The sequence below is a fragment of the Hyaena hyaena genome, unplaced genomic scaffold (genome assembly GCF_003009895.1).
Source record: "Hyaena hyaena isolate Hyena2069 unplaced genomic scaffold, ASM300989v1 scaffold_77, whole genome shotgun sequence".
Classification (NCBI taxonomy): Eukaryota; Metazoa; Chordata; class Mammalia; order Carnivora; family Hyaenidae; genus Hyaena; species Hyaena hyaena.
The window spans coordinates 3,896,820-3,921,308 of record NW_024080708.1 but is presented as its reverse complement, the minus strand read 5'-3'; the positions used below and the strand labels follow the sequence as shown (position 1 = coordinate 3,921,308).

Sequence of the window (24,489 nt, the reverse complement as noted above, 5' to 3'; positions counted from 1 at the left end):
AGCAGGCTGGGTAAAGGTCACAGCCTCTGATATTTCCCACGGCCCCCAAAACTTGGTATCTTGTTTTTGCTTTCTGCATAATTGGAGCCCATTGTGATTATTTAAATTCCCAGGTGGTATATACGATTTTTGCATTCCTTTTGTCCAGTCGAGAGAACTATAGGAACACTTTCACAGGAAATTTTTACCTTTATATTTACCCAGATTTTGTAGGAGGTAGCAATGACTTTGGTATGATAAAGGTTCTAGTAGAAAAAGCCACTACTGGAATCTAGGTACAACCAAAATAAATAAATTAACTTTTTCCATGAATTTATCTTTACAAAAATTAGTTTTAGAATTTATATTCATGGAAATAAATATATAATTCAACTTTTCAGTTATACTAGCATAAGAAGGACTTTTGTTTATCTTCCTTTAAAAAATTTTTTAATACCAGTTGCATTAATTAGGATAAATATAAACCTATCTACAAATCAGCTTTGTAAAAGCACTTTTATGATTTTAAAATGTTGTCATAACTCTTAAGATTATAAAAATGAACTAAAATTATACAGTCTTTTAAGAAAGATAATTTTTGTGGATTAGTTTAAAATATTCTTTCTGAATTTTTGGTTTTAGAATGCTAACCGACCCTCAACATCCCAAGCAGCTCGAGGAGAAAATCAGAGTCAGGAAAGAGATAATAATAAACGGCATCAAGATGATGATGATCCTATGGGCTATCAGTATTTTCCAGCTACATATGAAAGTTTGAGCCCTACCAAGAAAAAAAGAATTCTGCAAGGGCCATGTGCCAAATTGTAAGTCATTTGCATTAAGTATACACATAGCATATTAATTTTTTTGGCTTGTTTCTACCCTGTAAAATGACCAATTATACTAGAAGCAGTATTAGTTTTCTAGGGCTGCTGAAGTCTAAGATCAAGATACTGGCAGAGTGAGTTCCTTCTGAGGGCTTTGAGGAAGAATCTGTTCCATGCCTCCCCCCTAGCTTCTGGTGGTTACGGGCATTCCTTGGCTTCTAGAAGGATCACTCCCAATTGCTGCCTTCATCTTCACATGGCATTTTTCCCTGTGTGCATATCTCTGTTCAAATTTTCTCATCTTATAAGAACACCAGCCATATTAGATTACGGACCTACTCTGGAGTACTGATCTACTCCAGTAAGACCTCACCTTAATTATATCTTCACTGACCCTGTTTCCAAATAAGATCACATTCTGAGGGTTATTGAAGATGTAATTGGTTATATATTAGTAGTCATAGTGGTATTTAATAGGGACATAATTCAGTCCATAAAGTCTGCCATCTGGCCCCTAAAAATTCATATCCTTCTCACATGTAAAATACATTCAACCCATCATAACATTCCAGAAAGTCTTAAACCATACCAGCATCAGCTCTGAGTTTAAACTCTCATCTAAGCATCATCTACATCATGTATGGATGAAGTGCAGAGTGATTCATCCTGGGGAAAAATTCTTTACATCTGCGAGCCTGTGAAACTAGACAATTACCTGTCCAAAACACAATGATGGGACAGGCATAGGATAAGCATTCCCATCTCAAAAGGGAGATTTTGGAAGGGAAGGGGGGTCATGGGTCACAAGCAAATTCAAAGCCTAGCAGTAGCAGGACTTTACCCTCAGGATCATTGTGTCTTTTCTTGAAGGGTAACACATGATCAGAGCTGGATATCTCTTACCACCTCATTTCCTGACTGTAGAATCCCAGACAGCCCTTTCTTCATTTCATCCTACCTATGTCCCTTTCAGTCCAAGCTAGCAGCATGCCTACTGAGATGGTTGAGTGGATCCACAAATCACAAACCTAATCTCTTGGGCAAATTACTGTCCAACAACACCCTTAGTGTTCCCTCCAGAGGAAGCTTTCTAATTTTTTGCAGTATACATAGGCTGAGAATTTTCTAAGTATAAAAGCTCTGGTTCCTTTTTTCTTAACAATTTTATTTTCAACTTTTCTCTCCCCTCTTGTATTTTACTGTAAGCAATAAGGAGAAAGAAACCAGGATGTTCCTTCACCCCTTTCATAGAAATCTCTTCACCTAAATGTGCAAGTTCATCACATAAAATTTTCACCTGCCATCCAACAGAACACAGTTCAGCCAAGATTTCTGATAACAAGGATCACCCTTCATCCAGTTTCCAATAACCAATTTCTCATTTCTGTCTGAAACCTAACCAGAAGTAATTCATATTTCCAGCAACATTCTGTTCATTATATATATATATATATAATATATATATATATATATATATATTCTCCAAGATAACAGTGTTTCTCTACAGCTTTCTTCTTGATGAGCCCTCAACAGATTCTCCTTCAAAATCCATATTTCTACCAACATTGTCTTCAAGAAAATCTAGACCTTTTCTAATATTCACCTCAAACTCTTTCAGCTTCCATGTAATACTCAATCCCAAAGCCACTTCTCCATTTTAAATTGTTATAGAAGCACTCCACTGTTCTGGTGGTAGTGCTGGTATCAAAATCCACATTTATTTTCTAGGGCTGCTGTAATCAAGTACTACAAACAAACTGTATGGCTTAAACAATGGAAATGTACTTTCTTACAGTTATGTAAGCTAGAAGTCCAAGATCAAAGTGTCCACAGGGTCAGTTTGTCTTAAGGGCTCTTAAGGAGGAATCTGCTGAAAAGGAATCTGCCCATGCCTCTCCCCTAGCATCTGGTGGTTTGCTGGCAATCTTTGTCATTCTGTGGCTTACAGAAATATCACCCCCAATCTGTGCCTGTGCCTAAATTCTCCCTTTTCGTAAGGACATCAGATACATTGAATTAGGGGGGTACACCCTACCCCACATGACCTTAACTAATTTGTATTGTCAGTGAAATTATATCCACATAAGATTACATTCTGCGGTACTGAGGGTTAGGAGCTCAAGAGTAAATTTGGAGGAGATATAATTCAAACCATAACAGAAGCCCTGTTATCTGCTGTGCTCATCATGAATTAAGTGACCATGGGTTTAAAAGGAGGAATTACAAAAAATACATTTATTTAAGTATTTTACTTTAACTTAAAATATTATAGCTTATATTTGTTCACCAGTTATCTAAGCATGAGTTTTTCCTATATAAACTTCATCCACTATGAATCATAAATGATTAACAGTTTTGATTTTTCTAAAGTAGAAGCATAACCAAGACAAAGATTAAGGAAGTTTCCTTCTAATCCTACCTTGCTAATTTTTTCTCATGGATGTGAGTTGAATTTTGTCAAATGCTTTTACTGAATCTGTTGATCTGTTGAGTTTTACATACTTTCTTTTCATGTAGTTAATTAAATTAATTTTTTGAGTATTGGATCATCCGTACATTCCTAGAATGAGGGTTACTATTTTCTTAAATGTTTAGAATGAATGTTCAGTTAAACTGTCTGGATCAGAAATTTTTTGAGGGGAAGATTCTGATTTAATTTCTCTAAGAGATTTTAGAATATTCATATTTTCTATTTCTTCCTCTGTCAGTTTTATTTTTCAAAAATTTGACATTTACCTCTAAATTGTAATATATTTGGTATAAAATTATTCATAAGATCTTATTATTGTGTTATGTTTCTGTACAATCTATTTTAATATCCTCTGATACTTGTAATTTGTGTTTTCTTTTTTTCTGAATCAGTCTTGCTGTTCTTTTTCTAGTTACTTGAGCTAGATACTTAAGTCTTTGAATTTTGGCTCTTTTCTAATGTATACATCTAATGCTATATATTTCGAGACACTGCTTTCGCTACATCCTACTTAATTTTCAGTTAATTAAAAACAATTTTTAGTTTTCTGTGTGATTCTTCTTTGACTCAGGGGGAAGTGTATAGTTTAAATTCCAGTCATTTGAGGATTTCTAGTTAACTTTTTTGTCATTTATCTCAGCTTATTTCCACTCTGGAAAGAAAAAATTTGTGGATTGTTTTCATCCCTCGAAATGGGTTGACTTTCCTTAAGTTAATCATAGGGGCAATTTTGGTAAATGCTTCATATGTACCTGAAAATAATGTGAATTCTTTCATTGTTGGGTACAGCGTCCTATTATGTAAATTAGATATTGATTGTATTGATTATATCTTTTATATCCTTACTTATTTTCTGTCTGTTTTTTCCATCAACTAGTGAGACAGGTGTGTTAATATCTTCCACTATAATTAAAGATTTATTTCTCCTGTTCTATTTTTGTTTAATATATATTGGAAATATGTTACTGGATACATATAAATTTAGAATTGTGATATCTTCCTGATAGTTTGCTCTCCTTGTTACTATGAAATTTTCTTTATCTCTCACAGTATTTTCTGTCTCAAAGTCTGCTTTGTCTAATGCTAATATACCTGTAGCAGTTGTCTTTTGATTGCGCCTTTAACAGTATATTCCATCCATTTTACTTTGAACCTGTGTCTTCGCATTTAAGGTTGTCACTTTTAAGCAGCATGTAATTGGTTTTTTAATCCTATGTGGCAATCTTTGTCTTTTACTTAAAGTATTTGTCCCCAATTTTAGCAGAATTAGTGATCTATTTGGGTTTATATTAATTTTTGTACTGCTTACTCAATCAAATAGTTTTCATTATTCAATTTCCCCTCTTTTAGTTGGTTACATATTCTTCAGTGGTTACTCTATAAATTACAGTCTGAACACTTAATTTATTGTAATTAAATACAAATTATTTTCCTATATTCCGGATAATGCTACAACCTTAGAACACTATAACTCCATTTATCACCATTTCCATTATTTTTGACTTGCATTTTAATTCTGCATGTATCTTAAATCCTATGAGATGTTATTAGTATTGTCTTTCTTATAGGGTTAGCATTCATTATATTTATCCACATTTTTTTAAGGTTCTCTTCATTCTCTCCTTTATTTCTATCCTTGACTCTGGGATCATTTCCCTTCTGACTGAAGAATTTCTCTCAGCAATATTTTCAATGTGGCTTGCTGATGATACAGTCTCTATTTTTGTTTGTCTGAAAACCTCTTCATTTCACTTTTATTTCTAAAGGATATGTTCACCAGGTAACAGGTTTTATAAAATGTCTGATTCTACTGTGTTATTGCTTCCATTGTTTCTGTTAGGAAGTCAGGCTAATGTCCTACAATTGCACCTTTGAAGATACTTCATCCTTTTTCTCTAAGGGCTTTTAAGATTTCTTTGATTTTTAGGGCACCTGCGTGGCTCGCTGAGTTAACAGTACGGAGCCTGCTTTGGATTCTCTCCCCCTGTTTGCTCCTCCTCCACTCTTGTGTTCTCTCTCTCTCCTTCTTTCTCCTTCTCTCTCCTTCTCTCTCCTTCTCTCTCTCTCTCTCAATAAGAAAACATTTAAAAAATATTTTTTCTTTGATTTTCAACAGGCTTAAGTGTGTTGTGCCAAGGAGAGTTGTTTGTTTGATTGATTGATTTTTAGTGCTTTGAGTTTGCTGAGCTTCTTGAATCTGGGGATTACTGTTTCTCATCAGTTTTGGAAAACTCTCTGCCATTATCTCTTCAAAGGTCATTTGTGCCTCATTATTTCCTCTCTATGATTCCACTTTTATATATGTTAGTACTTATAACTGTGACCCACAAGTTTTTATACTCTATTCTTTATCAACTCAGATGTAGGTATCATTCTTCTTTTTATTCTCTGCCTCTGCTTGGATATTTTTTATTGACCTTTCCATTTACTCTTCACTATGTCCAATCTACTATTAAATCTGAATTCACTGAATTCTTATTTTGTGTCCACTCCAATTAGCTCTACTGCAATTCAGTTCTGATGCTAAGTACCCAGAGTCAGCATTGATGTCTACAAGTTTAAGGACTCAGTCCTCCACAAGATTGCCCTTACTTCAGATGCTGGCCATACTTCAGCTGGTCCTCAGACTAGCCATACTTCTAACCAAATGGCTACAAATTCAGAGGTTCCCTTGACCCTTCAGAGTTAGTAGTTCACCAGAATAATGCACAGAACTCAGAAAAGCACTGTACTTAAAATCACAGTTTTATTTTAAAGGATACACATCAGAAAGAGCCAAATGAAGAGACACATTCAGCAAGGCCTGAGATGGAAGACAAAGATTCTGTGCCCTCTCATGGAATTCAGGCATGTCACTCTGCTGGCACATCAGTGTGTTCACTAACCACAAAGTTTTACCAAATCTTGATGTCCACGGTTTTGGGGGTTATTTCATTACTTAGGTGTGATAGATTAAATCATTGGCCATGTGATTGAAGTTGGTCTTCATCCCCCTCACCTTAATAGAAGTTGGGCTGGTTCAGTGTTTCATACTTTGAATAATATGCTTGATGTGTCTGATAACAGTTTGCATCTTCAAGCTGTCTAGTGGCTCACCATGAGTTACCTCATTAGCGTAATAAAGGCACCCTTGTCATTATGGAAATTCTAAGGGTTTTAGAACCAGGAACCAGAAACAAAAACCAGATATGTGCCATAGTTCTTAAGTTTAGTTGTTTTGTTTTTCAGCTCTAGAAAGCCCATTTGATTCTTTTTTTGTTTGTTTGTTTTAGCATTTATTTTTGAGAGACAGAGAGGGACAGTGTGAGAGAGGGAGAGGCAGAGAGAGAGGAAGGTATAGAATCTGAAGCTGGCTTCAGGCTCCAAGCTGTCAGCACAGAGCCTGACATGGGGCTTGAACTCATGAGCCCTGAGATCATGACCTGAGTCAAAGTCAGATGCTACTGAGCCACCCAGGTGCCGCTGTTTCTTTTTTAGATATTCTCTTTTGGGGTTATGTATCTGCTTTGTCCATCTTTCCTTGTTTCTGGAACACATTAAATCATATTTTACATTGTGGCCTCCTAACTCCAGTGTCTAGGTCACCTGTTGATCTGCTTCTGTTGGTACAGGAAATATGACCATTTAAGAGGTTATATTAACCATTTAACACAAATGGTAGTGAACTATGGTGCTCACTGTTAGATATTAAGATGTAGTCAAAGTCCATCTACTCATTCCAAAGTTAGCACTGAGAAATAAAATATAATCAACAGACATTAAACTTCTTCAGTTCATTCTACTTGTAATACTTACTCCATAGAGAAAATGAACCTTCATCATACCATGGCTAGAGGAATTCTTAAAAATCATTTTCAGTGTTTCCTCCTAAGATAAGCAAAGGGCACTATATGAAAAGTTTTTAAACAATAGTCATTGCCTGAAAAGCATTTGCTATTTTAAATTAATGATCACAAAGACTTCAGCATGTTTGATCGTTGTAAATTATAACTTATTTGCTTATATTAACAACTTTTCAAAAAAAATTGTATTCTGGTCCTTTTTGCATAGCGTCTTTTGCTTTTTTAGGTAGAAGGCACTGAAAATATTCCTTTATCTAATTGTATAGAGCAATTCGATATACAATGCAAAATTATTTACCTCATTAGATCTTCAGCATCCCTATAATCCCACAGAATAATAATTTCAATTTTACAAAAGAATAATCTAAGATTCAGAAAAGATAAAATATAGGATTTATACGTGTGTGTATGTATATTAAGTACTTTTAATTTCTTTGCATGAGACGCTTTCTAAGACTTCAGTAATATTAATTATAATCCTGTTAATCAGATGAGGGAATGGCATTCTTTAGCATCTGAATGACTTCTATCTAAGGTCAATAAGTTGGTGAGAAGGACAAGGTTAGAGTACAACTTCAAGCCTCTGACATAATTTCTACATTATTCTGCTACTACTCAGCATATGCAATGTTCTCTTCTTTTAGCTCTTTACCCTTTCTCCCTGTTATTTTTCTATACTTCATTTCTTTTTTCAGTTTCCTCAGTTGATACCCATCAATATTTTATACCTCCACTTCTGTCACGTAGCCCCTCACCTTTAAGACTTTTAAGTTATACAAATTACATATTCTAGTAAAAATCTCCCGAGCCACTTTTATTAAAATAGTTTATTGTCAAGTTGGTTTCCAACAACACCCAGTGCCCATCCCCAAAAGTGCCCTCCTCCATGCCCATCACCCCCCCCCTCCCCCACACCATCAGTTCTCAGTTTGTTCTCAGCATTCAAGAGTCTCTCATGGTTTGCCTCCCTCCCTCTCCCCCACTATTTCCCCTCTTCTTCTCCCCCACGGTCCTCCGTTAAGTTCCTCCTAATCCTCCTATACGTGCAAACATATAGTAGCTGTCCTCTGCTTGACTTATTTCACTCAGCATAACACCCTCAAGGTCCATCCATGTTGCTACACATGGCCAGATTTCATTCTTTCTCATTGCCATGTAGTATTCCATGGTATAGGTAAACCACATCTTCTTGATCCATTCTTCCTTTGATGGACACTTAGGCTCTTTCCATGTTTTTGCTATTGTTGAGAGTGCTGCTATGAACATTGGGGTTCATGTGCTCCTTTGCTTCAGCACTCCTTTATCCCTTGGGTAAATTCCTAGCAGTGCTATTGCTTGGTCCTAGGGGAGTTCTAGTGTTAATTTTTTGAGGAATCTCCACACTGTTTTCCAGAGGGGCTGCACCAGTTTCCATTCCCACCAACAGTGTAGGAGGGTGCCCGTTTCTCCACATCCTCGCCAGCATCTAGAGTCCTCTGATTTGCTCATTTCAGCCACTCTGACTGGCGTGAGGTGTTGTCTCAGTGTGGCTTTGATTTGTATTTCCCTGATGAGAAGGGATATGCTGAGCATCGTTTCATTTGTCTGTTGGCAATCTGCATGTCCTCTTTGGAGAAGCGTCTGTTCATATCTTCTGCCCATTTCTTCACTGGGTTGTTTCTCAGGTGTGGAGTTTCGTGAGTTCCTTATAGATGTTGGATATTAACCCTTTATCTGATATGTCACTGGCAACTATCTTTTCCTATTCCGTCGGTTGCCTATTAGTTTTATGGATTGTTTCCTTTGCCGTGCAGAAGCTTTTAATCTTGATGAGGTCCCAATCGTTTATTTTTGCTCTTGATTCCCTTGCTTTTGGGGATGTGTCAAGTAAGAAATTGCTGCGGTGGAGGTCAAGGAGATTGTTTCCTGCTTTCTCCTCTAGGGTTTGGATGGTTTTGTGTCTCACGTTTAGGTCCTTTATCCATTTTGAGTTTATTTTTGTGTATGGTGTGAGAAAATGATCCAGTTTCATTCTTCTGCATGTTGCTGTCCAGTTCTCCCAGCATCACCTGTGAAAGAGACTGTCTTTGTTCCATTGGATCCTCTTTCCTGCTTTGTCAAAGATTAGTTGGCTGTATACATTTGGGTCCAATTCTGAGTTCTCAGTTCTGTTCCATTGGTCTATGTGTCTGTTTTTGTGCCACCAAGCCACTTTTTTTTTTAAAGTTCAGTACAATATAATAGTGCTTGTTAGGGTTTTGGAAACTATTTCATCTAATTTGTTTCAGATGGAAAAAGTCACTTCCTAGTCACATGTATTAAGCAGTAGATACATGCTGTTAAAGGATCTCAAGATACATGTAATTTTACTATTTTTTAGTTAGATTTCTTTCACTATTTTCTAGAAATACCATATTTTTGGTAATTGAAAAAAGGTAAAATTACAACTATGAAACATGCCTTTATTTGCTGGGGAAAGGTAAAGAAATGGATGCCTTCTTCCTTTACGAATGTTCCTTCTTTTTAGTTCATTAGTATACCTCATTAGCAAAGTAACAAATACTACCATTATGAGAAAAAAAATCCATTGATAAAATAAGTTGAGCAATATTATAGTGGCATTTGACAATATGACATTTCTGTTTTACTTTATGCTTTTAGTTTTGGAAATTCAACAGTAGAAAAATCTCATCACAGAAATATGCTAATAGCCCACAAGATGGAAATCTTTCCTTATAAAAGTAGGCTTCTCCTCAGTTTCAAAATAAGATACTTCCCTTTGCTCCATTTATTTCAGTTCAGTAAAAGGTTATTGAGTAGCTATTCTATAGAGATACTAAAACAAAGTCTATACTTTTGTAGACCTTATAGCAGAATCTGGTGGAAGAAACAGTCTCATAAACCTGTAATTTCAATACAGAGTGATGAATGCTATGATGCAAGTTTATTCCTGGTGGTATGACAGCATGTATAAGAAGCAGTGTGCCTTGACTAGAGATCAAGGATGGCTTCTTTTAGGAAATAATACTGGAGTTAAATTTTGAAAGAGGAATATGAACTCGAAGCAGCATGAGGCTTATAGAAAACTTTGAACTGAGGCTGGAGAATTAGGCCAGATGGTTTCCCAGAATATTTGAACAAAGCAACCATGAAAACAGGCCATTGAACTAATTTTTAAATTTCTGTCCAAAAGAATGAAATATATACACATACATATTATATATAGCCATCTTTCATTGAAATTTAACAAAGGTAAATACTTCCTTTTGTGGGATACATCTTATTAAAAGAATATTTAAATCTACCACAGTGTTTGAATTATGTTATATATACATGCTTGTTCATAATATGAATATATTCTTCTTAAATTTTTAATGCATTGCTTAAAGAAACTAAACTTATATAATTTCTAAATTTATTGAATTAGAATAAATTCTGAATGGACCAATGAGGTTTTTTTTTTCCATTTAAGTCTCTTTTTGTAACTATTGATAATCCTTTTTTCTTTTTATCTTTTGTAGAATTCCTGTACCTCAGCCAGAAACTTCTGCACAAAGAGGTAATAGACCTGAAGTACCAAACATTTTCCAATGTATGTTGCTTTGATGATGTTGATTATTATTTTTGAAATCTTTATGGAACATTATTATATACATATTACTGTTTGCTTTGATTTTGCATTTTTGTGTAATGCCTGTGTTTAGCATAATAGAATACTTTAAATAGATACATAGCTAATTATTTTTGTTTTTATTTTTATTTATATTAGCTTAGGTCCTTGTGAAAAGTGCTGGTCCCAGCTTTAAAATATTTTGGTATCATCACCAAAGTGAAAGTAAATGTAAACAAACTTATATGCTTACCAATTTATTTGACAGTACATCCTTTCAAATATACTGTTTTTTATTATCAGAAGAATAAAGTAGGAAGTTCAATTTTTATTTGAAAATAAATATAGGTAAAGCTTAAATAAACATAGGTAAAGCTTTCTTTGCTATTGGTTGACTGGTTTGAATATTGGGCTCATTTCTGAAGTAATTTTGTAGGACAATTTAGTGCCTCAGAGTGATTGGTTTAAATCTGATCTTCTAAGGGGTCATCTCTCTGGACTAGACTTTTTAACACTTTATGTCTTTCATGCTTTTTGAGATTTTTAAAAAATTTTTGGGGTTTTTTTTTTTTTTTTTGACAGAGAGAGAATGCAAGTGGGGGAGGAACATAGAGAGACAGAGACACAGAATCTAAAGCAGGCTCCAGGCTCTGAGCTGTCACAACAGAGCCTAATATGAGGCTCAAATTCACAAGTAGCGAGATCATGACCTGAGCTGAAGTCAGGTGCTCAACCGACTGAGCCACCCAGGCACCCCTTGAGTTATTCTTATTTTGCAGTTGATTTCTTATCAGTCTGGCAGATTAAAAGCCCACAAAAGGATATGAAGTCTGCATCCCCTGCAAAAAGTTAAAACATGGAGAATAAGGGGAAAATCATTACACTATAAATATATGACAAAGCTCAGAACAAGAATGAAAAATCTTTAGGTGCCAGATATAAAACATTTTAAATTTAAGACTGAGTAGGAACTAAAATTAAAATTGCTCTTGGGCATTTCAGAACTAGATAGAGGCATGAATGATTATAGGCTGAGGTGTAGTAACTGTATGGCAAGGAGAATCCAGACCACAGGCCTCCTGCATGTGAAGTAGAACTAAAATAAAGTTGGAAGGTTATGAAGGACTAGAGAAAGTATGCCCATTGGTGTAGGGAAGTATCAAGGAGCTTTCTTTATTCTCTGGACAATAGTTAAGAAAAAGTCACCTGAGATAAATTGGAATCTTAGACCTGTGCATTGTGGAGGTGTGGTCACAGTTCAATGGACTATAATGGTGAGGACACCGAGCTAAGGAGTTAACAGTAATACCTAGTCTCAAATCAGTGAAACCCTTAAGGTCTTGACAAGGGTAAGTGTGAAACTGCCTCAAAGGAAGCATCTTATAACCTAGGGAATTTGGGACTCCCATAAAAAAATTCTGCAGAAGATTCATGGTAACAAAAAATTATAGATTTTCCAAGAAAATGAGCTCATTTGAGGCAATGTGATCAGATGTAATATGGAGGAAAATTTTATAGCCTGGGAAATACTAAACCAGTGAGAAAGAGGCTTTCAAGTAAATACATGTTTAAAAAGTTAAAGGAGTGAATAAAACTGTAAGTTATATATTTACAATGGGTTGAAGAGGAAGCAAATGTAGATGAAGAGAGAATTAGTACGTTTAGGAGATACAGAGGAAATCACACCAGAGATGGGTAAAGAGATTGGCAAGGTAAAAGAGAAGTTGTAAGACATGGTGGATAGGGTGAGAAGATTCAACTTATATCTAATAAAAGTTCCAGGAGGACATGATAATCAAGAAGAAGCAATATTTGAAGGGGTACATTTTCAAAATTAAGGATTACATATTAATCATTAGATTGAAGGATCACCGTGAATCCTGAGCAGAATTAAATTCATATGCAGACGCATCATAGTGAACCTGCACCGCATTACAGATGGTAAATATCTTAAAAACTTCCAGAAAGAGGGGTGCCTGGGTGACTCAGTCAGTTAAGCAGTTAAGCGTCTGACTTCAGCTCAGGTCATGATCTGATGACTCATGAGTTTGAGCCCTGTGTCGGACTCTTTGTTGGCAGCTCAGAGCCTGGCACCTACTTTCACATTCCGTCTCTCTCTGCCCGTCCCCTGCTCGCTCTGTCTCTCTCAAATATAAAAATAAAAACATTTTAAAAAATCTTAAATTTCCAGAAATAAAACACTTGTTCATTTACAAAAAATATAATTAGACTGGAAGATTTCTTACCAGCAACAATAGATGCCTTCAATAATGGAAAATGTCTTCAAAATGTTGAAGGAAAATGTTTTCCAACTTAGAATTCTGTGTCTAACTAAACAAACTTTGAGGGTGAAATACATATTTTTTAGATATTCAGAGACCATGAGAGTTATTACTCATATTGTCTCAATGGGTGAGTTACCAAAGAATTAAAATAAACCAAACAATGTATCAAAATGCAAGAAGAAATGAGCAAAGAAGTTGGAAAAATATTGGTAAATATAACTAAAAGCAGGCAGTAAAAATTAATAACTATGGTAAATAATTTCATGGGATTTGAAGCAAAGTAAAACTAAAATACTACTTAAAATAAGATGGGTGGGAAGACGAGAATTAGAGCATTGTTAGGTCATTGTATCTTTATGGAGAAAGAAAGTGATTGATGAACTGTAGGCTTTGTGAATTCAAACATGAAAGTTAAAAATTTAAGGGCATGCTGAAAGAACAGGTATAGGGGGTATAACTTTCAAGCAACACACGAAAAAGGGGAATTGTGAAAATTTGATCAGGACAGTGGAAGGTAGAAATAAAGGAAAAAAGAAACATGATTAAGAAAAACCACAAAATAATATAACAAAAATAATTCCAAATACATCAACAGTTTCAACAAATGAAAACATGTTAAACTTTCATGCATCAGTTTTAAAAATTAATCTAGTTATATGCTGCATATAAGAGACACACTTGGGGTGCCTGAGTGACTCAGTCGGTTAAGCGTCTGACTCTTGATTTCGGCTCAGGTCATGGTCTCACATTTCATGGGATTGAGCCCTGCATCAGGCTCTAGAGAGCCTGCTTGAGATTCTCTCTCTTCGTCTCTCTCTCTCTCTGCCCCCACTCCCTGCTTAGGCATGTGCTTTCTTTTTCTCTCAAAATAAACTTTAGTATGTATATTAAACATTAAAATTGATAATACATATTCTCTCTTTATATATATATTGAGATATATATGAGATATATACACATGTGTATATGTAAATATGAATGTATATATACATACATGCCACATTTTGTTCAACCATTTATCCATTGATGGACACTTGAGTTGTTTCCACCTTTGAACTATTGTGAATATTGCTGCTGTGAACATTGGTCAACAGGTATTTGGATCCCTGTTTTCAATTCTTTTGAGTATACACCTAGAAGTAGAATTGCTGGGTCATATGATAGCCTTTTTGTTTAAATTTTGAGGACCTGCCAAACTATTTTCCATAGCAGCTGCAGCATTTTACATGCCCACCAGAAATGTATGAGGGTTCTAACTTCTCCATATTCTTGCCAGAACTTCGTTTATTTTTTTCTTATTTTTTATTCTATCCATCCTGGTCAGTGAGAAGTGATATATCATTTGATTTGTATTTCCATGATGACTGATAATGTTGAGCATCTTTTCATGTGCTTTTTAGGCACTTGTATGATTTCATTGAAGAGTTGTGCATTGACTTCCTTTGCTTGTTTTTTTTTTCTTTCTTAATTTAGAGAGTAGGGGAAAGAAAAAGAGAGGGCAGAGGAGAGAGAGAAAGAGAACGAGCACACAAGCAGTAAGGTGCAAAGGGGGGTAGAGAGAATCCCAAGCAGGCTTCACATTGTCCACACAGAGCCTGATGTGGGGCTCAGTCTCATGAACTGTGAGATCATGACCTGAGCCGAAATCAAGAGTAGGACGTTTAACCAACTGAGCCACCCAGCACTCCCTCCCCTTGATGGTTTTTTTTTTTTTTTTTTTTTTAATATATTTTTATTTATTCTTAGGAGAGAGAGAGAGAAACTGTGTGAGCAGGGGAGGGTCAGAGAGAGGGAGCCACAGACTGAAACAGGCTCCAGGCTCTGAGCTGGCAGTCAGCACAGAGCCCGACGCGGGGCTCGAACCCACGAACCGCGAGACCGCGACCCGAGCGAAAGCCGGACGCCCAACCGACTAAGCCACCCAGGCGCCCCACCCTTGATGGTTTTTTAATTGAGTTATTTGCCTTTTTATTGTTCAGTTTGGAGAGTTTTTTATTCTGGATATTAAATCTCTATCAGATACATGATTTTCAAATTTTCTGTTCTATAGGTTTTCTTTTCACTTCCCTGATAATGGCCTTTAATGCACAAAACTTTTTTTTGCACATATTAATGTTTATTTATAACAATGAAACCATAAAATATTGATGGGATAAAAATTCCTAGACTTCAGTAATAAGAGACATTTAAATATATTCTCCACACTGACATCAAAGCAATCTTTTCAAAACACTAACCAGTTCATATTTCTTGCTTAAAACATTTTACTAGCTTCCCATTTGTTAAAAAAGTCCAAACTCATTAGCAAGGTAAAATATATCCTTCTTGATTTACTCTTATTTTAATCAACTACAGTTTGTGAGTTTTTTCTTTTTCTTTACATCTTTATCAATACTTTGCTAAATATTTCTTTCAATCTCATGATTTTTGTGTCATATCTAATATTCCATTGCCAAATCCATGATCGTGAAGATTCTTTCCTGTTTACTTTTGTTTTATGGTTTTTAGCTCATGTATTTAGGTTGTTGGTCTTAAATATAAGAATGCAACCTAAATACGTTGCTAAATAGGGCAGCGTACAGGGGTTCAGCTTTATTCTTTGGTATGTGGAAATTCACTTCTCACGGTATCAATTGTTGAAAAGACAATTCTTTCCCCACTGAATTGAGTTGGTATTCCTGTTGAAAATCAAATGGTCATAGATGCACGTATTTATTTCTGGACTCTCGGTTCTCTTGCATTGGTCGAAATGTCCCTATGCCAGTAGCACACTATTTTGATTACTGTTGCTTTGTATTGAGTTTTGAAATTGGGATGTGTGAGTCCTTTAACTTTGTTCTTTTTATTCAAGATTGTGTTAACATTCGGGATTCTTTGTAATTCCATATGAATTTGAGGATCAAGTTTTACCATTTCTGCAAAATAAGTTTTTGAAATTTTGATAGGGATTGCATTAATTGTGTAGATCACTTCAGATAGTATTGATATCTTAATAATATTAAGTTTTCCAGTCCATGAATGTGTGATATCTTTCTGTTTATTTAGGTATGCTTTATTTTATTTCAGCAATGTTTTGTAGCTTTTAGTACACAACTCTGTTATCTCCTTTCTTGAATATACTCCTATATTCTTTTTGTTTCTATTATAATTGGAATTGCTTTAGGTGCCTGGGTGGCTCCGTCAATTAAGCCTCTGACTTCACCTCAGGTCATGAGTTTGAGCCCCGCATTGGGCACTATGCTGACACCTTGGAGCCTGGAGCCTGTTTCAGAGTCTCTGTCTCCCTCTCTCTCTGCCCCTCCCCTGCTCTCTCTCTCAAAATAAATAAATCTTGAATTTTTTTAAAAATTGAAATTGCTTTCTTTGCTTTCTTAATTTCCTATTCAGATTGTTTATTGTTGGTTTATAGAAACTCATCTGACTGGTGTGTGTTGATTTTGTAACCTGGAAATAGGATGATTTGGTTTATTAGCTCTAGTTGCCTTCCTGTAGATTCTTGCAGATTTTCTATACATGAGATTATGGCATAGGCATACAGAGGTCATTTCATTTCTTTCTTTCCAATTTGGATTCATTTTATTTCTTTTTCATATCTAATTGCTTTGCCTAAGTCTTCTAGTACAATGGTGAATAGCATTGGTGAGCGTGGACATCCCTGTCTTGATTCTCATCTTTAGGGGGAAAACTTTCAGTACTTTATCACTGAGTATTATGTTAGCTCTGCGGTTTTTGTAAAAGCCCATGTTCATATTGAGGAAAATCCTGTCTACTCCTAGTTTTCTGAGTTAATTTATTATGAATGATTGTTGAATTTTGTAAGATGCATTTTTTACAGTTTATACTTAAATTCCAATTAGTTAACATGCAGTGTAATATTAGTATCAGGTGTACAATATAATGATTCAACACTTCCATACAATACCTGGTGCTCATTACAACACATGTATGACTTAATACCCATCACTTATTTCACGCATCCCCCCATTCCCCTCCAATAACTATCACTTTGTTCTCCATAGTTGAGTCTTTTCTTGATTTGCCTCTTTTTTCCCCCATTGCTCATTTGTTTCATAAATTCCATATATGAGTGAAATCATGTGGTATTTCTATTTCTCTGACTGACTTACTTTGCTTAGTAAAACACTCTCTAGCTCCATCCATGTCCTTACAAATGGCGAGACTTCATTCTTTTAAATGGCTGAGTAATACTCCACTGTGTGTGTGTGTGTGTGTGTGTGGCAACTATATGTATATGTACACACACACACACACACACACACACACACACCACATCTTCCTTGTGCATTCATCAGCCAATGGACACTTCAGCTCTTGCCATAATTTGGATATTATTAGCTAATTCACTATAAAGATTGGACTGTGTATATCCCTTTGAATTAATGTTTTTGTATTCTCTGGGTAAATGGATAGTAGTGCAATAGTTGGATCATAGGGTAGTTCTATTTCAACTTTTTGAGGAAACTCTGTATTGTTTTCCAGAATAGCAGCACCAGTTTGAATTCCTACTATCAGTGCTAGAGGGTTCCTTTTTCTCCACATCCTTGGCAACACCTGTTGTTTTCTTGTGTTAATTTTAGCCATTCTGACAGGTGTGAAGTGATATCTCATTGTAGTTATGATTTCTCATTTCCTAATAATGAATGATATTAAGTATCTTTTCATGGGTCTGTTGATCATCTGTGTTCTTTGGAAAAATGTCTATTCATATTTTCTGCCCATTTTTTAATTGGATTATTCATTTGGGGGGTATTTAGTTGTATAAGTTCTTTATATATTTTGGATACTAACCTTTTATCAGATATGTCATTTGCAAATACCTTCTCCCATACCATAGGTTGCCTTTCAGTTTTGTTGGTTGTTTCCTTTGCTGTGCAGAAGCTTTTCATTTTGATGAAGTCCCAATAGTTTATTTATGCTTTTGTTTCCCTTGCCTCAGGAGACATATTTAGAAAGAAGTTGCTATGGATGATGTCAAAGAGGTTACTGCCTGTGTTCTCCTCTAGGATTTTGATAGTTTCCTGTTTCACATTTATTTAGGTCTTTCATACATTTTAATTTTTTAATAGTGTAAGAAACTGGTCTAGGTTTATTCTTGTGCATGTTGCTGTCCAGTTTTCCCAACACCATTTGTTGAAGAGACTGTCTTTTTCCCTTTGGATATTTTTTTCCTGCCTTGTCAAAAATTAATTGACTGTATAGTTATGGGTTCATTTCTGGGTTTTCTATTCTGTTCTGTTGATCTATGTGTCTGTTTTTGTGCTGGTACCATATTTTTTTTATTAGAAGAGCTTTGTAATATAACTTGAAGTCTGGAATTGTGATGCCTCTAGCTTTGCTTTTCTTTTTCAAGATTGCTTTGACTATTCTGGATCTTTTGTGGTTCCACACAAATTTTATGATTGTTTGTTCTAGCTCTATGAAAAATGTCATTGGCATTTTGATAGTGATTGCATTAAATAAGTAGATTGTTCTGTGTAGTATAGACATGTTAATAATATTTGTTCTTTCAATCTGTATCATGAAATGTCTTTCCATTTGTGTCATCTTCAATCTCTTTCATCAGTGTTTTGTAGTTTTCAGAGTACAGGTCTTTCACCTCTTTGGTTAGGTTTATTCCTAGGTAGTTTATTGTTTTTGGTGCAAAAGAAATGGGATTGATTTCTTTAATTTCTCTTTCTTCTGCTTCATATTGGTGTATGGAAATGCAACAGATTTCTTTATGTTGATTTTGTATCCTGCAACTTTACTGAATTCATATATCAGTTCTAGAAGTTTTTTTGGTGGAGTTTTTTTGGATTTCTATATAGTTTATCATGTCATCTGCAAATAATGAAAGTTTGACTTCTTCCTTGCCAATTTGAGTGCCTTTTATTGCTTTTTGTTGTCTGATTGCTGAGGTTAGCTCTTCTAGCACTATGTTAAATAACAGCGAGTATACATCCCTGTCTTATTCCTGGTGATAGAGGAAAAGCTTTCAGTTTCTCCCCACTGAGGATGATGTTAGCTGTGAGTTTCTATATATATGTCCTTGATTATGTTGAGGTATGTTCACCCTAGACCTACTTTGCAGAGAATTTTTGTCATGAATAGATGTACTTTGTCATATGCTTTATCTACATCTATTGAAAGGATCATATTGTTCTTATACTTTCTTTTATTAATGTGATGTATCACTTTGATTTGTGTATTGAACCACACTTGTAACCCAGGAATAAATCCCATTTTATCATGGTGAATGATTTTTTAATGTACTACTGGATTAAGTTTGCTAGTAGTTAATAAAGAATCTTTGCGTGTTTCCCCATTCTCACTTTCAATCTGCTGGTGTCTTTAGATCTAAAATGAGTCTCTTGTAGACAGCATATCGATGGGTTTTGTTTTTTATGCACTTTGGCACCCTTTGTCTTTTTATTGAAGTGTTCAGTTCATTTACATTCAGACTAATTTTTGATCGATCTGTATTTAGTGCCAATTTACTACTTGTTTTGTTGTTGTTTTTGGAGATTTTTTTTTCTCTTCCTTTCTTGTCTTTGTCACATTTGGTATTTCCTTCCTACTCAAAAATTTATTTGGTCCCCTTTAATATTCTTGCAGGGCTGGTTTGGTGGTCACGAACTACTTTAGTTTTTGTTTCTTTGGGAAACTTTCTCTCTCCTTAAATTCTGAGTGATAGCTTTGCTGGATAAAGTGCTCTTGGCTGCAGATTTTTCCCATTCAGCATTTTGAATATATCATGCCAGTCCCTTCTGGCTTGTCAAGTTACTGTTAAGATATCACCAGCTAGCTTTATGGATTTTCCTTGTGGGTTAAGGACTTCTTTTGTCCTGCTGCTTTTAAGATGTTTTTCTTCATCACTGTACTTTGCTAGTTTAATTACAGTGTCTTGGTGTTGGTCTGCTTTTGATGATTTTGATGGCTGGTCTCAGTGCCTCCTGCATCTAGATGTCTGTTTCTTTCCCCAGATTAGGAAAATTTTCAGCTATTACTTCTTGAAATAAAATTTCCAACCTTTTCTCTCTCTTCTTCTTCTAGGACTCCTGTAATACAAATGTTATCCCTAAGTCTATTTATTCTCTTGTTACATGATTCTTTTTTCCCTCTTTTCTTCAGCTTCATTATTTTCCATTATTTTGTCTTCTAGGTCACTAATCTGTGCCTCTGCTTCTTCCATTATACTGTTCATTGCATCAAGCCCATTTCCAATCTCATTTATTTCATTTTTAATCTCTGATTCTTTTTTACTCATTTATCTCCTTGGAAAGGGTCTTACTGCTGTCTTCTATTCTCTTCTCAAGCCCAGTGAGTATCCTCATTATTGTTGCTTTAAATTTTTCATCAGGCATGTTACTTATATCTGTTTTGCTGAGATCTTTGGCTGTGGCCTCATCTTATTCTTCCATTTGGAATAAATTCCTCCATATTGTCATTTTTGTCTAAGTCTCTGCCTCTTTCTCTGTGTTAGAAAAGCCAGTTATGTCTCTTGCTCCATCTTTGATGTAGCCTCTTCTCTCCCTTCAGTTGTGGAGCTTATTCTATCAGTCTTCAGGTCCATTTCTCCAGCATTTAGGATGATTTTAACTTCTGTATTTGTGTTCATGGGATAAGACATGCCTAGGGTCTTCCTACTCAATTGTTACCTTCTTCCTTGCTGGAACATACGAGAAACCTTCCTGGTTTCTGTTAATTTAGCCTGTCCTGGGACAGGATGTTTGTTAAGCTAGGGAATGTTCCTCCCACATTCGTCTTCCAGCTCAGGCTCTTGGATGCCTTTTTTGGATCAATAAAATGATTCTGTGGTATTTTCTTCATTCTATTGATACAATGTATTATGTGTTTACTGATCTTTTCTGTTGAACTACCCTTACATTTCTTGGATAAATCCCACACAGTCATGGTGTATAATCTTTTAAAAAGTTATTGTAGTTGGTTTGCTAGTATTTTGTTGAGTATTTATGCATCTATAATAATAAGAGATGATGTTGGTCTGTCATTTTTTTTTCTAGTGATATCAGGGTAATACTGGACTCATAAAATGAGTTTGGAAATGTTCTTTCATCTGCTATTTTTTGGAAGATTTTGAGATGTATTGGTGTTAGTTCTTTAAATATTTGATAGAACTCACCACTGAAGTCACCTGATGTTAGATTTCTCTTGGTTGACACATTTTTAAGTACTCATTCAATCTCTGGTTATAGATATGTGGAGATTTTCTATTTCTTCTTCTTTTTGTTTTCCCTCCCTTCCAAATGCTTCTATACACCCCTGCCCATCACTTTTATTTATATAATGAGAAATTCTCAGAGTAGATTTTGTCAGGAAACAAAATCACCATGACTACATCCATACATTTATAATTTGGGTTGGGGGGGGGATTTTTTGTTTGTTTTGTCTCACAACTGAAATGTGGTCTTCTACTCAAATTTTCCCCATTAAAACATGATTCTCTTCTCACCAGAAATTGGGGTAAAATGAATCATTCAAATAAGTTATAACATAGAATCACACACACACAGTTTAGCTAGGTAACTAACCTGTATCTTGGTTGTGTGTTAGGCTTAACATGTGTTTCATATGGTAATTGTAGTAGTATTCAAACTAAAAGAGTTCCAGTTCATAATTTTCCATCATATCTTAAGAAAAACCTGAACTCTATGTCATAATTATTGCCTTTGAAATCTGCTTTTCACAGCCAGTGACTGCCAATATCTCTTGTATTGAATTCATACCCATCTGTAATAATTGTGAGCATGTAATTGTGGTAGGTAGTTACAGTCCCAAGTTACTATAAAAAACAAAGCAGGATTTTTCAGAGAAATTTTTCTTTCTTTTTTTTTTCCGAAGGATTTTCGTTTCCATTTAATTACTTTCAATAAGTACATTTTGTTGTTTTTTCTCTTAAATAGTTTATTTTTTATTTTTATTTTTTTAACATTTTTTATTTATTTCTAGGAGAGAGAGAGAGACAGCGTGAGCAGGGGAGGGTCAGAGAGAGAGGGAGTCACAGACTGAAACAGGCTCCAGGCTCTGAGCTGGCAGTCAGCACAGAGCCCGACGCGGGGCTCGAACCCACGAACCGCGAGATCATGACCTAAGCGAAAGTCGGACGCTTAACCGACTAAGCCACCCAGGCGCCCCTTAAATAGTTTATTGTCAAGTTGGTTTCCATATAACACCCAGTGCTCATCCTCACAAGTGCCCTCCTCCTTGCCCATCTCCCCCCTTCCCCCCTCCCCCATTAGTCCTCAGTTTGTTCTCAGCATTCAAGAGTCTCTCATGGTTTGCCTCCCTCCCTCTCCCCAACTATTTTCCTCCTTCTTCTCCCTCGTGGTCAAAGAAATTTTTCAAATAAAAATCTGTACCTTGCCAGTCCTTGATATCAACACTCAAACAAGCATAGAAAATATTCTGACTTATTTCTGTCAGGGTGAATCATAGGATATTTTTCTGTAAGATAGATGTAATTATTTAATTTTTAAAATTTGGAATAACCTATACTTGGTTCCTGCATGCTATATTTTAGAACAAATAAGTCAGGAATGCTAACTATAACTTGAATCATTGTAATAGCTACTTACTGCTATTTTAATTATGTATTTGTATAAGTTTGGGGAAAGGAGATTTATTTTAGGTGATAAAAAAGATTAAGTCATTATACAGTTCTCAGTTTAGTCCTATTAACTGAATTTTCCTCTTGGCTTTGATTGATTCCTTTATTTTTCATGTACAATTAAATTTTTTATCCTTTTGTTATCAAACATTATTATAGGAAGTTAAGTGTTCATCATCTGAATTTTGAATTAAAAAACTCCTTTGTAATATTGAAGTATTTTGAATTCTTGGTGAGTAAGAAGTACATACTCAACTTCATCTTCTCTTACAACTCAGTCTAGTATCTTACCTCATGATAAATTTTATTAAGTCTCTGGGTAGGTTTAAAATCCTAAGAAAGTAGTCTAGGAATAGGGTATGTTTCAAAAGCAGTAATGATATATTAACCACATTGAAACCTTGCTGTTAAAACTCCCTTCAGCCTCAGCAAGGTTTTTTTATGCTAGGATAATAATGAACACCAAGGCATAGGCCACCAGCAAGGAAGCAATTCAGCAACCTTGGTAAACTCTGAAACAGAGTCACTGTCAGCTTGTCTCAGCTACCAGAACTGTTAACAAGAGAGTCTGATTCTGCCATTTGTCTTCAGTTCCCAGGGTGTATTATTCAATTAAAACATTATTTTACCAAAGTCCTTAGCACAGTACCTGGAATATTTATAATAAAGTGATCAATAAGTATTTGCCTTAGAAACTAAATGTGTTAGATAAATTGTACATAAGTGATAAACTGACTTGATGATAGAAAACAATCAAGAATTGAAGGGGTCTTTCATCTCAGTTTAGTTCCCTCTTTCTTTTCCGTGTTATTTAGATCCAAAAGGAGTATCATATATAATACATGGTCTTCATGAAGGAGAGTTATATCCATGAAAAAGACTGTATTTTGTATTTGTTCAAGCTGCTTTTAGCAAAGATTAACAAAGTTTTAAGCTTACATTCCACCAATAGTGAGCGGTGGTCTCATCTCTTAACAGTTATGAATTTGACTTAATTTGAATTTGTCACTGAATATAAAAGAAATATTTGTTTATTTGAGAGAATTTAGAAAATACAGAAAAGGTATAAGGGAGGTAATTACAAATCTTCATAATCCCAGCAACAGAGAAAACAATACCAGTGTTTATTATTTTGGAGTAAACGTTTATTTTAAAAATGAATTTAGTTCACTCTTCACTGTAATAAGAATTATCTTTGAGTATTCAATTTATATTTTATAAGTGTTTTTTTTATTTTTAAAGTTAACTAAACTATTCCTCATTAATCTGTGCTTTTTTGTACTGAACAACTTGATTTGGTTGGTTTGCAAATAAGGTCCATTGTATCTGTCTCATTGTGTCTTTAACAGGTCGAGAAAGCACAAGCGCTGGTATCCAAGGGAAAGCGAGAAAAACTATAAGTGATAGATGGGAAAGTCCACTGTGGAGAGAGAAAAAGTTTGGCTTAATGGATCATCTGCATTACAGCTGCGTTCATCCTGAAAGTATTCCACGGAAATTTATTTTCGAGCAGAGGAAGTTTCTCACTGAGCAGTTTAATTCTCAGCCTGCAAAATACATACCACCAGAGGGAAGGCCCCCAAAACTTGAAGACTTCAAAAGCGCCCGAAGCCTTGGACATTTCGAAGTAACCATCCTAGGTAAGTCAAGTGTTCTTTTATTTGAACACTATTAATTTTATATATTTTCAATATAGATGATACTATTTTGCTTTAAGAAATTATGCTCCCCCCTCCAAAAGAAATAAAGTCCAAGGAGAGCTCCTGCTTGGCTCAAACCAAAGGAATGAAGCACTAACTCTGGAATATATTAAGCTCTGTGGACTTTTAAACATTGGCAAGTCCTAGGAAAGTATTTGGGCAGAGAAGA

General features: G+C 35.2%; 1 protein-coding gene across 2 annotated transcripts in view; it reads left to right on the top strand.

Annotated features, from left to right (window-relative positions):
- RADX (RPA1 related single stranded DNA binding protein, X-linked) overlaps nucleotides 1–24,489 on the top strand; it is a 71,354-nt gene that overhangs the window by 25,181 nt on the left and 21,684 nt on the right. The window contains exons 10-12 of one of the 2 annotated variants that reach the window (XM_039233478.1): nucleotides 622–803; nucleotides 10,619–10,656; nucleotides 23,970–24,260. In XM_039233478.1, the coding sequence (XP_039089409.1) occupies nucleotides 622–803; nucleotides 10,619–10,656; nucleotides 23,970–24,260 (511 nt within the window). Of the gene's footprint in view, nucleotides 1–621; nucleotides 804–10,618; nucleotides 10,690–23,969; nucleotides 24,261–24,489 lie in introns of both variants that reach the window. The other variant, XM_039233477.1, reaches the window with a different exon arrangement.